The 15,793-nt window shown below is 39.6% G+C and overlaps 1 protein-coding gene across 1 annotated transcript in view; it reads right to left on the bottom strand.

Annotated features, from left to right (window-relative positions):
* Positions 1 to 1,939, bottom strand: part of gabrb2b (gamma-aminobutyric acid type A receptor subunit beta2b) — an 85,774-nt gene extending 83,835 nt beyond the window's left edge. The window contains exons 1-3 of the mRNA XM_071337300.1: positions 1,440 to 1,939; positions 1,228 to 1,319; positions 403 to 470 (exon numbers count right to left, since the gene is read on the bottom strand). Of these exons, the coding sequence (XP_071193401.1) occupies positions 403 to 470; positions 1,228 to 1,319; positions 1,440 to 1,522 (243 nt within the window). The 5' untranslated portion in view covers positions 1,523 to 1,939. The remainder of the gene's footprint in view (positions 1 to 402; positions 471 to 1,227; positions 1,320 to 1,439) is intronic.
* Positions 1,940 to 15,793: the final 13,854 nt, after the last annotated feature.

The following is a 15,793-nucleotide window of genomic DNA, read 5'->3' on the forward strand; positions in this document are numbered from 1 at the left end:
AAAAGGTTAGTAAATACTTCCACTACATGTAAACACATTACAAAGACTAAAACCACAGGTATGCGATATGTTGTGTTCATCCGTTACGGCAGGAAATTCCATAATCAAACTGCCATAAATTGATATGCAGGTTACAACCTGAAACGTGTGTTAGCAAACATTCACAGTTGTGAAACTGTGTTATGGGTGAATTAGCAACAACATGCACCTAATGGCTAGGCCTATCGGTGTTGAATTTAAAAAGATCGATTGTCATAGCTCTGAGAAGACTACATATTGTAGCATTGGTTTGACTGGTAAGCTATTCCATGCAGTGCACTGGGTTTCCTTTCGGAAAGACAATGCATAGAATATTAGGGCAATGCCCACAAACCATTAGGAGAGTGATAATCGAGTACTTACCATATTGACTTCAGATACCATGTCTATGCTGGCTATGTCTATATTCATCCCCACTCCAACAGGGGGACCTAGAACAAACCAACAAAACGGGCCGTAATGTTAACCATTTCATCATTTTTGGTTTATAACATTAATATCATACACCACAAATGTAACCCTTTGTATAGCAACTGCCTAGCAGCAGCACACGAGCAATCATTCATTAATGTATTGTCAGCCAGATAACACGATACAATAAGGGATTTCAAAAAGCAGGTGCGCACGATGTCTGATGTTTCTTCGCAAAACACAGTGTTCATTACGTCTAAATGCTTCCGAATAAATTGACATTGTATACCTATGTCGACAGCTTGTATGAGCACCCAGCTAAATGTCAAGGGTTTTACACCTGAATAAAGATTTAACCACGTTCGTAAGGTAGACACCAATCGCCAACATAACAATGGGTTGGGGGATTTATCATCTCATTCCATGACACTACAGTCACTACATTGATTGAGCCTACAACTTCTAATACCCTTCTAGTATTGTGTTAAAAAGTGATCCTAATCCGTGTCGTTAGCACACGTGGAACGCGGTGGCCCGATGTATGTATAGGCTACCTGGACAACCTGAAGGGTCGATGTATGTATAGGCTACCTGGACAAACTGAAGGGTCGATGTATGTATAGGCTACCTGGACAAACTGAAGGGTAGGCTACGTGCGTTTAACTTTAAAAAATAAGACGAGGCATTTGGACGATCCACACAATTAGAGCAACAACAGTGTTATAGGGCTGACAACAGAAAAGTAAATTACAGTTTGTATTAAATGAATTGAAATACCTCCGAAATCTGGCCTCAAGCGAATGTCATATCCTTTCAACAGTCTATCCACAGTTTCTTTTACGATTGACATATTGCTAGGGTCATTGACCCTAGAGAAGGAGAAGGAATACATTCTTAGATGTGCAGGCTTCCAAAGGCATTATTGAAGTGTTTTCTACAGTGTATAACACATTCATTCGAAGTGAAGAGCATCTAAGCCGACCACTTACCTTTGCGCACAGACCACAGCCACTATTACGAGGAAGGTCCAAACCCCAAAGTATCTCATTGTTCTTATTCTCAACACCGCCATAGTTTTGATATGATTTTGGATTTCAGTGAAGACAGACGTGATCCAACTTATTCTGGCCAGTGCAGTAATTCCAATGTGTGGCGCATGCGCATGCTTTACCACAACATCAAGGAGCAGTGGCTGCTGATGCTGGTGGCAGAGCAATTTCCCGGCCAGATATTTTTTTATTTAAGGGGAAAGTGAAGCCAACAAGTAAGTGAGGCAAACGGATGCTTCTCCCTCGCCATTCAATATTTAATAAAACTGTGAAATAAACGTAATATAGATTAAACTTTACTTTCTTTATTTTCTTATATTCCGTTAATATACATGGTTTATTCCAATAAAGAGCATGTTTTAAAACTACAACATGCTGAACGAAGTGGGAACATGGGAAAGAGGACTAGGAGAAATTAGGATGAGGTGTTGCATATGTTACTTCGTCTAACATCAATGCACGCAGTTACAGATTCGTGGTTGTTGCACCCTGAACATGTTGGAGGGGAGCTATGTGTCGTCACAGCTCCGAGAGCGCGCGTGAGGGCTTTTCAACGTGTAGAATGATGAGCAGAAATATTGTTAGGTAATCATCGGATTATTTGTCAGTTGTTTGTTCAAAGGAGAGGGAGCAACGTTTATCATTTCTTATAGTACCTTCAAACACTACATGTATAGCCTAAATTAACCTATAATGGCATTCTTGAAAATCTCTTGGTCAATCAGGAAATGGTCAAATCCAGTTTGGAACTGTCCATGGTTCTGAAATTAGAGTTAAGGGTGTTGCGTGGTCAATCTGACGTCTGCATTGGCCGTGCAGCATTTACGGTGATATGTCCTCTGCAGAGGTTAGGGCATTCATACTTCTTGCGCGAGCTGTTGTAAAGGAAGTTGTCAAGAAAGTGAGTTTGTGTTTATACAGGACCTCACGCCCTCACCTACCATTAACCAACCATGTCAATGGGGGGCTATAGGCTACGGAAAACGTTGAGAGGCTCACGGAGATGCGGTATGGAGCTCAATTTGGCTTCTGTGTGTCTACAGAGGCTCCGCGCTTGCGTCACACCATCCATACGGCGCCGACACCCTCATTTTCGGATCAAGCATAAATTGGCTTTTAGGCTACCCATGCACTGTGCTGGACGTGTTTTCTCTCTCTCTCTCTCTCTCTCTCTCTCTCTCTCTCTCTCTCTCTCTCTCTCTCTCTCTCTCTCTCTCTCTCTCTCTCTCTTTCTTTCTTTCGATGAGAAATGCTCGTCAAAGTTATTATGACATGACTCAATACTTCCCAATCAATTTCACCAACCGCACCGCTCCTACGCGTTCGTGCTTTTGATGTGCGCAGGCGTGCTCAAATGGAGAGTGACTACATTACCACGAGCTATTGCTCACGTCAATATAGCGCCTCGAGGCTGAGATAATACATGAACACTAGCAAGTACGCTATACATTTCAAAGTAAGCGCTACCAACACCCGACCCGGACACACGCCTCTGCGTTAAAGTGGTCATGCTTTGGTGGAATCCGATGCATTGCTGCATGACACTGGGCGGGGAGCGTACTAAACCCCTGGACGATGGTGACAATTAATCATCGGCTCACTCCCTCTCATCTGTCATTCCTTAACAACCCCCAATTAAGATGTGTATCATTAAGCTACTGTAGCTGGCCCATGTGTACATCAAAATTATATTAGTATACATTATGGCACATGTTGAAGTCCCCTCTTGCGGCATGAATAGGCTACTTTATGTTTTGTTTAGGTTTACTTGTAGCCTAATTGGTTGCTATAAGCTGCTAGAAGTGAGATGTGTATTTGCAAGGTACTGCAGTATAACCTGGCTTTTCTGAGAATGATGGCAGCATTGTAATTAGGCCATGTAGAGAGAAACCCTGTCCTCAGTTGGATACAATAACCAGTAGAAGATATGTCATTAAAACCATGGGCCTTAATGTCCAAACAGGAATAAATAACAAGGTCAAAAGCTTTGTCTACAGTGTATTTGCAAAAACATTGACATTTGTATTTGGCATCGTGGCTTACAGCAGATACATTAAAACACACATACAAAAAAACAACAGCAATGTTATGGGCTTTTAAATGTTCACTACTTCATTCATTCATACACACACACACAACACACATACACCTCTTCTGGCACTCTGTCTTCACTCATTTGATTACCATTAATTTGTTGTGCACCTCTGAAGAACGAACCTCAAATATTCAGTTCTTGATTGAGTTGCTTCCAGAGTGGATTTGAATGTATTTCACTCAGCACTGAGAGTGAAGGGAAACAAGATGATCATCACCAGACCTGCATTCAAATACTGCATGAAATATCTCAAATACTTTCCCATTCATTCAGAGTAAGTATTCAGATATATATATTTTTTTACAACTAACCATTCAAATAACCAAATAAAAGTACCTGTTTTGGGCTGTGTATTTGAAAACACAAAAATACACCCCCAAAAAAGTATTTTAAATATCAGACACTCACATACACATGCATTTGAACCCAGGCCTGATACTGTCTGATGGATTTCTGAGTCATTATCATTAAACATGAGTCATATTTTCTCCCTCATGTCCGGTCAAACTACATCACACCATGTATTGGAACAGGACGTTTGTGGCTGTGTTTTAGGAAACAGGGTTTGTTTGCTGGCATCCAGGGTATTGATAGAGAGGCATGTCTGGCCTGTGTGTGCACAGAGCTGGTGTACACAGATAGCACCACACAGATCATCGTCTGCCATGACTTTGGGTTGCACTGTTACCACAAGCAGTGAAAAAGAGGGGGGAAGTAAGCATTAGCAGTCATCACACTATGGTACCCACTCACTCAGGGATGGGTTATGTTTGCCGGTTACAACAACAACAAACTTGAAAGGTCATAACTCAAATTCTGAATGTTTTCACAAATACATTCCTCAAATACTATGAGACAATGACTAATTTCAAAATGATAAACTCTTGAAAATACCAAAGTTGCATGATGTTTGAGATCTCTTTTTACTTGATTGTTGACAAGTAATACAATCTCCTCACTGAAGACAATGTCCTTTTTGTCTCTGCACGTGTCTGATTTCATTTTACATTTCAGATAAAAGGAAATGTATACAAGTGTAGGATCTTAACTTGACCAGTATTGTTGCAGCAAAATAATCCTGCAGCAACAGGACATTTAGTCCATAAGGTTCATTGATCAATGTTTAGGCTATTAGCTGGCCAAAATTAGACTACATGAAAAGTGCAATACTGTTAATATAATTGTGTGTTCAGTGAATTTATGTAAATCAAGAAGCTCATCAGCATTTGCTGCAGCGCAGGAACATTCTCAGCAACAAAAGGGTGCTCAAATTAAGATCCCACATCTGTATAAGTAAACTCAGTATACTCAAAGCAACATAATCTGTCTTTCCATGTGTAAACATTAATGGTACAAAGAGATACTTGGCTTACACCGTACCAACTTGCCTCTATCTTGCCTGTGTTTCCTCACTACAACAACATTGTAGTTACTTAGGAACTGCTATGGAATTACATGGTTATAGTGTATATCGGTATAGATTGTTACACAATTGGAACAAGGACTGTGTGATTACAGATCCACTTGCTGAAGTTAATTCCACATGCAGCCTAATTACCCATGATATATTTTCTTATGACATTTTTTGTTGTTCCAGTATATAACTACACTTTTCAAAGTGACTTTGTTACATGTAATTAACTACACAATCCCAGTAACGTCATTTCCCCTGTTGTCCCATGGGTGATATGGTCTTGATATGGCGATCTTAATAGGCTAGAACTATTTAACACACCTTGCCAACTACAGGTTATTTTCAGTAACAAGTTTATTTCCATGTCATCACATGTCTCAAAGGGATTATTGAATCAAATGTTATGTATATACAATCTTGTTACCAAGGAGACGCTTGTAATTGTAATGTACCTACTCAGGAGCAAGCAACTGATTGTAAATTGGAGCACAATAGGTTTAATCTTTTTCATTGTTAGCTAGAAATTTAAATACAATAACAACCTTTGCAAACTATTGTATTCTAACCAGGGGTGTTTTCACACACACACACACACACACACACACACACACACACACACACACACACACACACACACACACACACACACACACACACACACACACACACACACACACACACACACACACACACACACACACACACACACACACACACACACACACAAGCACACGCACGCACGCACGCACGCACGCACACACGCACGCACGCACACACACACACACACACACACACACACACACACACACACACACACACACAGTACATAAAGTGTAATACATAACAATATCATCACTTGATTATTGATTCAGTGGATAGCAGTGAACGTGTGGACAGACTGGAATATTTTGTTAAGCCTAATGAACCTCTTTGGCTTGGAAAGTTTGTGGGGAGTTTGCACCTGGTCACAGATCAGTGTATAGACCCCCTGTGGAAGTCTGACATGGCCAGGGACCAAAGGGAGATGGAGATGTGGTAGGATGCCAGGATGGTACAATGAGGCTAGATGGTACTCATATCTTTTGAGACATATCATTTTTCAAAACCCATCATCTGAATGATCATTTGGTTGTTTGGTATCTCTACCTGTTGTATGTACAGTGTGTCATGTATCAAAATCATAATCACATTTTTCCCGCCACAATTAAAAAGGTTTTGTGTATTTAACATGCAGTGAAATTATGACAGCGCTTACAGTGCTGATTAAGTTTTCTTAACTCAATGGATGCTTCTCTATTGACAAGATGTTTAGTCAAAGGAGTCTTATGGCGATGAAATCACAGAGGTTGGCCAATTAAACACATAATCAGAGCATAAAAACTCAAAAGGACATCTGGTACTCTTAGGACTGATCATAGCTTACTCATTGAATAAAGTCTGATTTCCAAAGCCAGCTGTATTTTGGTATGAACTTGACATTTCTCAGATCTGTTTCTCATGGCAAAAGATGCATTGAATAGAGTAGTATACAGTGCTGTGAAAAACTTTTTGCTCCCTTTCTAATTGTCTCTACTTTTACATATTTGTCATATTAAATGTTATCAGATCTTCAACCAAAACCTAATATTAGATAAAGGGAACCTGAGTGAACAAATAACACAACACTTACATATTTATTTAATTTACTTCAGAAACAAAGTTATGCAACACCCAATGACCCTGTGTAAAAGAGTAATTGCCCCCTTACACTCAATAACTGGCTGTGTCACCTGCAATGACTCCAACCAAATGCTTCCTGTAGTTGTTGATCAGTCTCTCACGTCACTGTGGAGAAATGTTGGCCCACTCTTCCATGCAGAACTGCTGCAACTCAGTGACATTGTGGGTTTTCAAGCACGAACTGCTCGTTTCAAGTCCTGCTACAACATCTCAATTGGGATTAGGTCTGGACTTTGACTAGGCCATTCCAAAACTTCAAATGTGTTGCTTTTTAGCAATTTTCATGTCAAATTGATTGTGTGTTTTGGATCATTGTCTTGCTGCATGACCCAGCTACGCTTCAGCTTCAGCTCACAGACACATGGCCTGACATTCTCCTGTAGAATTCTCTGATACAGAGCAGAACTCATGATTCCTTCTATGAAGGCAAGTCGTCCAAGTCCTGAGACAGCAAAGCATCCCCAAACCATCACAGTACCACCCCCATGCTTGACCGTTGGTATGAGGTTCTTACTATGGAATGCAGTGTTTGGTTTTCGCCAGGCAAAATGGGACCATTGTCATCCGAAAAGTATACCATTTGTAAACTCAGCTTCCCTTTAGCTAATATTAGGTTTTGGTTGAAGATCTGATAACAGTCAGTATCAAAAATATGCAAAAATAGAGAAAATCAGAAAAGGGGACAATGCTTTCACACAGTACTGTATTGACACATTAATAAGGTGCTACTTCTGAAGTTGTTTTTAAACCATTTGCAGATCTTAAGTCATTGACATCAGAGGCAGCTGATATCCATATTTGCTCCAAAAAGGGAATTATGATACCAATCGTTACATTTAATTCAATCTCACAATGCATTACTTTGCCTCTCTCTTAACCTCTTATCTGTTAATGTTGTTCAGCAGCCATGTGGGTTTCCTCCACTGTGACAGACACCAGGGTGCTTTGACAAGACTACCAACAGTGTCCCTGCCAAAGCCAGGAGTGAGCTCAACCTTGAAAGTGTAGATAACCACTAAAAACGGAGGCCATCGGCCATCCTCCGTGCTTCATTAACTGCCACCAACCAGAGGAGGTGCCACCCGCTGTTTCTCAAAGTCACCACGCCCTTCACACTACACGACAATGGACACCATCGCCAAATCTGGGGTGAGAGTCAGCTTCAGCCACAGTCGGGAGGAATATCTGAGCGACCTTGGCAAACAGTGCCTTTTCATGTCCTGGCTTCAGAGATGGAGATTCCAACAGAGGGACTGGAGCTCTTCCATCGGCAGACCTCCCACATGAGACCCTCAAGGCAACATCTGCTCCTCACCCCCCCCTCTGGCCACTTCATTACACTACAAGCATTTCATTACACTACAAGCATTTCACTACACTACAAGCATTTCACTACACTACAAGCATTTCACTACTCTACAAGCATTTCATTACACTACAAGCATTTCACTACACTACAAGCATTTCACTACACTACAAGCATTTCACTACACTACAAGCATTTCACTACTCTACAAGCATTTCATTACACTACAAGCATTTCACTACACTACAAGCATTTCACTACACTACAAGCATTTCACTACTCTACAAGCATTTCACTACACTACAAGCATTTCACTACTCTACAAGCATTTCATTACACTACAAGCATTTCACTACACTACAAGCATTTCACTACTCTACAAGCATTTCATTACACTACAAGCATTTCACTACTCTACAAGCATTTCACTACACTACAAGCATTTCATTACACTACAAGCATTTCACTACACTACAAGCATTTCACTACACTACAAGCATTTCATTACACTACAAGCATTTCATTACACTACAAGCATTTCATTACACTACAAGCATTTCACTACACTACAAGCATTTCACTACACTACAAGCATTTCATTACACTACAAGCATTTCATTACACTACAAGCATTTCATTACTCTACAAGCATTTCACTACACTACAAGCATTTCACTACTCTACAAGCATTTCAAGACACTACAAGCATTTCATTACACTACAAGCATTTCATTACACTACAAGCATTTCACTACACTACAAGCATTTCACTACACTACAAGCATTTCATTACACTACAAGCATTTCATTACACTACAAGCATTTCACTACACTACAAGCATTTCACTACTCTACAAGCATTTCACTACACTACAAGCATTTCATTACACTACAAGCATTTCACTACACTACAAGCATTTCACTACACTACAAGCATGTCACTACACTACAAGCATTTCACTACACTACAAGCATTTCACTACACTACAAGCATGTCACTACACTACAAGCATTTCACTACACTACAAGCATTTCACTACTCTACAAGCATTTCACTACACTACAAGCATTTCACTACTCTACAAGCATTTCACTACACTACAAGCATTTCACTACACTACAAGCATGTCACTACACTACAAGCATTTCATTACACTACAAGCATTTCACTACACTACAAGCATTTCACTACACTACAAGCATTTCATTACACTACAAGCATTTCACTACTCTACAAGCATTTCACTACACTACAAGCATTTCATTACACTACAAGCATTTCACTACACTACAAGCATTTCATTACACTACAAGCATTTCATTACTCTACAAGCATTTCATTACACTACAAGCATTTCATTACACTACAAGCATTTCACTACACTACAAGCATTTCATTACACTACAAGCATTTCACTACACTACAAGCATTTCATTACACTACAAGCATTTCATTACACTACAAGCATTTCATTACACTACAAGCATTTCACTACACTACAAGCATTTCACTACACTACAAGCATTTCACTACACTACAAGCATTTCACTACACTACAAGCATTTCATTACACTACAAGCATTTCACTAAACTACAAGCATTTCATTACACTACAAGCATTTCACTACACTACAAGCATTTCACTACACTACAAGCATTTCACTACACTACAAGCATTTCACTACACTACAAGCATTTCACTACACTACAAGCATTTCACTACACTACAAGCATTTCACTACACTACAAGCATTTCACTACACTACAAGCATTTCACTACACTACAAGCATTTCACTACTCTACAAGCATTTCACTACTCTACAAGCATTTCACTACTCTACAAGCATTTCATTACACTACAAGCATTTCACTACACTACAAGCATTTCACTACACTACAAGCATTTCACTACACTACAAGCATTTGACTACTCTACAAGCATTTCATTACACTACAAGCATTTCACTACACTACAAGCATTTCACTACACTACAAGCATTTCACTACACTACAAGCATTTCACTACACTACAAGCATTTCACTACACTACAAGCATTTCACTACACTACAAGCATTTCACTACTCTACAAGCATTTCATTACACTACAAGCATTTCACTACACTACAAGCATTTCACTACACTACAAGCATTTCACTACTCTACAAGCATTTCATTACACTACAAGCATTTCACTACACTACAAGCATTTCACTACACTACAAGCATTTCACTACACTACAAGCATTTCACTACACTACAAGCATTTCACTACTCTATAAGCATTTCACTACACTACAAGCATTTCACTACACTACAAGCATTTCACTACTCTATAAGCATTTCACTACACTACAAGCATTTCATTACACTACAAGCATTTCACTACACTACAAGCATTTCATTACACTACAAGCATTTCACTACACTACAAGCATTTCACTACACTACAAGCATTTCACTACACTACAAGCATTTCACTACACTACAAGCATTTCACTACACTACAAGCATTTCACTACACTACAAGCATTTCACTACACTACAAGCATTTCACTACTCTACAAGCATTTCATTACACTACAAGCATTTCACTACACTACAAGCATTTCACTACACTACAAGCATTTCACTACTCTATAAGCATTTCATTACACTACAAGCATTTCACTACACTACAAGCATTTCACTACTCTACAAGCATTCCACTACTCTACAAGCATTTCACTACACTACAAGCATTTCACTACTCTACAAGCATTTCACTACACTACAAGCATTTCACTACACTACAAGCATTTCACTACACTACAAGCATTTCACTACACTACAAGTATTTCACTACACTACAAGCATTTCACTACACTACAAGCATTTCACTACTCTACAAGCATTTCACTACACTACAAGCATTTCACTACACTACAAGCATTTCACTACACTACAAGCATTTCACTACTCTACAAGCATTTCACTACACTACAAGCATTTCATTACACTACAAGCATTTCACTACACTACAAGCATTTCACTACTCTACAAGCATTTCACTACACTACAAGCATTTCATTACACTACAAGCATTTCACTACACTACAAGCATTTCATTACACTACAAGCATTTCACTACTCTACAAGCATTTCACTACACTACAAGCATTTCACTACACTACAAGCATTTCGCCACACTCGCAATGACATCTGCTAAACACGTATATGTGACCAATAAAATTGGATTTTATTTGTTTGTCCCAATCTCTGCCCCCTCACAGAAGAGCCTTGCTAGGCTTACCTCAGAACAACCACTGCCCACCCAACCTCAGAACAACCACTGCCCCCAAACCTCAGCACAACCACTGCCCACCCAACCTCAGAACAACCACTGCCCACCCAACCTCAGAACAACCACTGCCACCCACACCACCTCTGCAGGCTCTCTGACTTTGACTCACTGAGTTTCTTTTTCTGTAGAGCGAACCGTTACCATAGATACTGGATAATAAAGCAGAATTGCCACATCTACTGTAGGCGGTATATGATATACAACACACCGCTACAGAACTGATGAAGTTAAGTAGCCTACTACACTCAAACACGTTATACATTTGAACTAAGAAGTCATTGATTTAAAAACGTTGATGAGAAGTAGACATTTATCTAATTGAATTAGTGAAATGATGGGATCTGGTGTTTATCCAGAGTTGTTGTAAATAATTAAAGAGGTGATGCAGTAAGCAGGGGATATAATTAGGATTGAAAGAGACTGACACTCAAGCACAACAACATGCCCCAGATTAGGATGGCTTTAAAAGAGGACATTCACTGGGTCACAAACTGGGTACTGTAGTTTAGAGGAGGGCCTGCTCCTTAGCCTGCGCTGTTACTAACTTTTATTGAATGCATTAAACATTAAATTAAACATTAAATGCATTGACTGCCATCACAGCTCTACATTTACATTTACATTTAAGTCATTTAGCAGACGCTCTTATCCAGAGCGACTTACTCTACGCAACCTTCTGTTGCTGTCCAGGGTGCTGAAATTTCCACTGCTGAAGTTTTTAGACCGCCTTAATAAGGTCTGGTATGGCGATGCCGCTGTCCAGTGCTGAAGTGTACACTGCTGAAGTTTATGGGGTGAAGAAAGTTAACATTAATTTACTGTATTTCAGTGCACAATTATGAACGATAACATTTAAGTTAATAAATAATACATATTTTGGGGGGGGGGGGATGCCCAAAACAAAATGTGTTAAACTGAACAAAACAACATTTCAAACATTGTATTTCAACTGAACAAAACAACATTTCAAACATTCTATTTCAACTGAACAAAACATTTCAAACATTCTATTTTCCCAGGAAATTTGGCAGAGGTCAGGGAGTTATAAAACAAGTTTTCTGTGAAGCAAGAAACAGCAAGGCACTGAGAAAGCTGCTTGATTGAAGTACTTTAAAATGAAGAGTTATGCGCCAACACTCAGACGTTGTCGTAGGTTTAGTCAAGGTCAGTTCGTCATCTATGGAGATGACTCAGTTATGACACAGTTCACAAAAAGGCAAAGTTATTTATTCTTCAAAATCTTTTGAGGAATGGAAAACCTACACCTATCCAATGTTGAATCTGTGGGATATCACACACATTGTAATATTGTATTATTTTAGTATTGTACATTATATATTGTAAATGTGTAATAATACAGTAATATTGTAATACTGTATTGTATGATGTATTGTTGTATGATGTATACTGTTGTTGTGTTATGTATGATGTAGACTGTTTTAATTCCTGTTTGGACCCCAGAGTTGCTGCTGCCTTGGCTGCAGTTAATGGGGATTCTAATAAATACTAAATACTAAAATCCTGGTTCAAAATGGCAACAGTGGAGAAATGAACATTGATATAGGATGAGGTTACCCCTCAAGTTACCTGTGCAATATAAAGTGTTTTGAGAGCTGTTTAGTCCTCAATCTTAATATAATCCATTATTATCATTAATATGTATAGAGTTCAAATCTTAAGATTCCAGTTGTCTGTTGTATCTTGACAATTAGCAATAAGGCTACACTTGTGGGCCAACAAGCCTTCAGTGGCACTATCTGTGACCATTTGACACTTTGTGGCAGAAACAATGCTCCAAAGACCAGTCCCCATATCTATCTCTGCATCAGTGCTCTCTGGGACTGTCAATGATGGGTGTAGCTAGTGCATGGAAGTCAGGCGCAGCAGAGCAGAGATGAGTGGACAAAGCACTTTACTAAGGCAATCATAATACAGAACGCAACCGCGTCACAAAACAAATGCCCAAGGAACAAGTGAGGCAGCACAAAGTACAAAACCTTTAGTACAAAGTACCGGCTGCCACAAAGCACGGGCATAAAACAAAACCCGGCGTAAACCAGCCGGAAGGGTGCCAACCTTGACAAATAAACAATACCCCACACAGACATGGAGGGAACAGAGGGCTAAATACACATAGTAATGATGATGAGATGTAAACCAGGTGTGCAGGAAAACAAGACAAAACAAATGGAAGATGAAAAGTGGATCGGCGATGGCTAGAAGACCGGTGACGTTGACCGCCAAAAGCCGCCCGAACAAGGAGAGGAACCGACTCATCATGTGTGTGTATGTGTGTGTGTGTGCGTGCATGCGTGTTTGTGTGCCAGCAGAGATACGATGGCCATGGTCCTCACTCTCTTTAATGATCTGTGGTTGAAGCCTCTGCTGTATTGACCATGGTCCTCACTCTCCTTAATGATCTGTGGTTGAAGCCTCTGCTGTATTGACCATGGTCCTCACTCTCCTTAATGATCTGTGGTTGAAGCCTCTGATGTATTGACCATGGTCCTCACTCCCCTTAATGATCTGTGGTTGAAAGCTTTGCTGTATTGACCATGGTCCTCACTCTCCTTAATGATCTGTGGTTGAAAGCTCTGCTGTATTGACCATGGTCCTCACTCTCCTTAATGATCTGTGGTTGAAGCCTCTCATGTATTGACCATGGTCCTCACTCCCCTTAATGATCTGTGGTTGAAAGCTTTGCTGTATTGACCATGGTCCTCACTCTCCTTAATGATCTGTGGTTGAAAGCTCTGCTGTATTGACCATGGTCCTCACTCTCCTTAATGATCTGTGGTTGAAGCCTCTCATGTATTGACCATGGTCCCCACGCTCCTTAATTAATAATGCTGTGCCCATTTCATGGTACTTAAACTTTATTGTCATGGATGTGGATTATGGGCCTGTGTCATTTCAATGGTGGCATTACATAGCATGCCAAGCAGATTCACACCAATGAAATCTGAAACAAGCTCCCTTCCTAAGAGGCACCTTGGCTCAGAGAATGGCTTCCATTAATGCTAAGTGAATCATATTATGCAGTAATGTTTAATATAATGTTGATTCAACCGCTGCCCTTGTTTATGTTACTGTCACTATGGCCTCTACCACTATCAGTGCTGCTTCTAGTATTATCAGGGCCAGGAGATTTAGCTGACCATGTGACCCATGTCATATATTTAGAGAATTAGGCTTATTTTTGGAATTGTGAATATTGCTTTGATTCTAGACATTCAGTTACATAGCATTGTTTAAATGTTCAAATTCAAATTCAAATTCAAGCTGCTTTATTGGCATGAAAAACATTGTGTCAATATTGCCAAAGCAACAATGTATACAATATACATTGTAATAAATTTATAAACAATGACAAATAATAGTATAGAATGGCAGTTACCCATGTAATGTTAATGGGGAGTTAACATGGCTGCCATAGAATGTTGTAGTGTCATGTAAATGCATCATAATGAAGAAACCACATTGACCCAACTCTCTACATACAGGACTCAGGCCCTAGCTCTTACTATGATTAGTGTGCTGCTGTAAGTGACTGGGGTCAAACTCAGATTGCCTGCACCCCCCAACACTGTGTTAGCCCGCAGAACTAAAACCAAGGCATTAGCTAAGGGAGCTAATATAAGTCTCCAGGCCTCTTACTATAAATAAAACAACTATATCATTGTCATACATACAAACACATATCTTATCATGCCTATTCTCTTGACTGCCGCGGTTTAACACATTTCCCCAACGTCCACATAGACACAGCATTACACACTGCACCACGTCTTGAAGGAGGTGGGTGTACACCGTTCAAAGTGCATCAACAACATTATATAAGTTACATATTGAGTACAATGAGACCAGGATAGTGGGATTTCATTGCATAACTCCTGTATATCTCTTTTTAGGCTTTTAAAGAAAACATGCTTTAGATAAATTATACATATGTGGAATGTCATACCCTTAATGGATAAGTCAAGTTTAACAATAAAATATAGTGTGCCATGTTCTGTACAGATTAACAACATAGAAGATAAGATCAATCAAACGCTTTAACCAAAAATCAGAGTAGATCTTGTGGCAGAGAACTTACCTGAACTAAACAGCATATAATATTTAACTGCACAAATCACTTTACTCTCACATTTCCCTTTGTGCTGTATTAAATAGTGCTTTATTTCTCATTTAGAATGAGACCTACAGTTACTGTACTCATCAGAAAATATCTGTCCATACAACTGTGATTATATCTTAGTGGTATAACACAAGCAATACTTTTGTGGTAAAAGTCACATTTGTGCCAAATCGAGAATGAACGGACTTTTACAATGTCACTCCAGGTCAGTGAAAGCTTGGAGCAAGCCAGCAAACCCCCTCCCACTTCTGCCTTGCCAACACCACCACCACCAACAGC

This window comes from Salvelinus alpinus, chromosome 13 (assembly GCF_045679555.1).
Source record: "Salvelinus alpinus chromosome 13, SLU_Salpinus.1, whole genome shotgun sequence".
Lineage (NCBI taxonomy): Eukaryota > Metazoa > Chordata > Actinopteri > Salmoniformes > Salmonidae > Salvelinus > Salvelinus alpinus.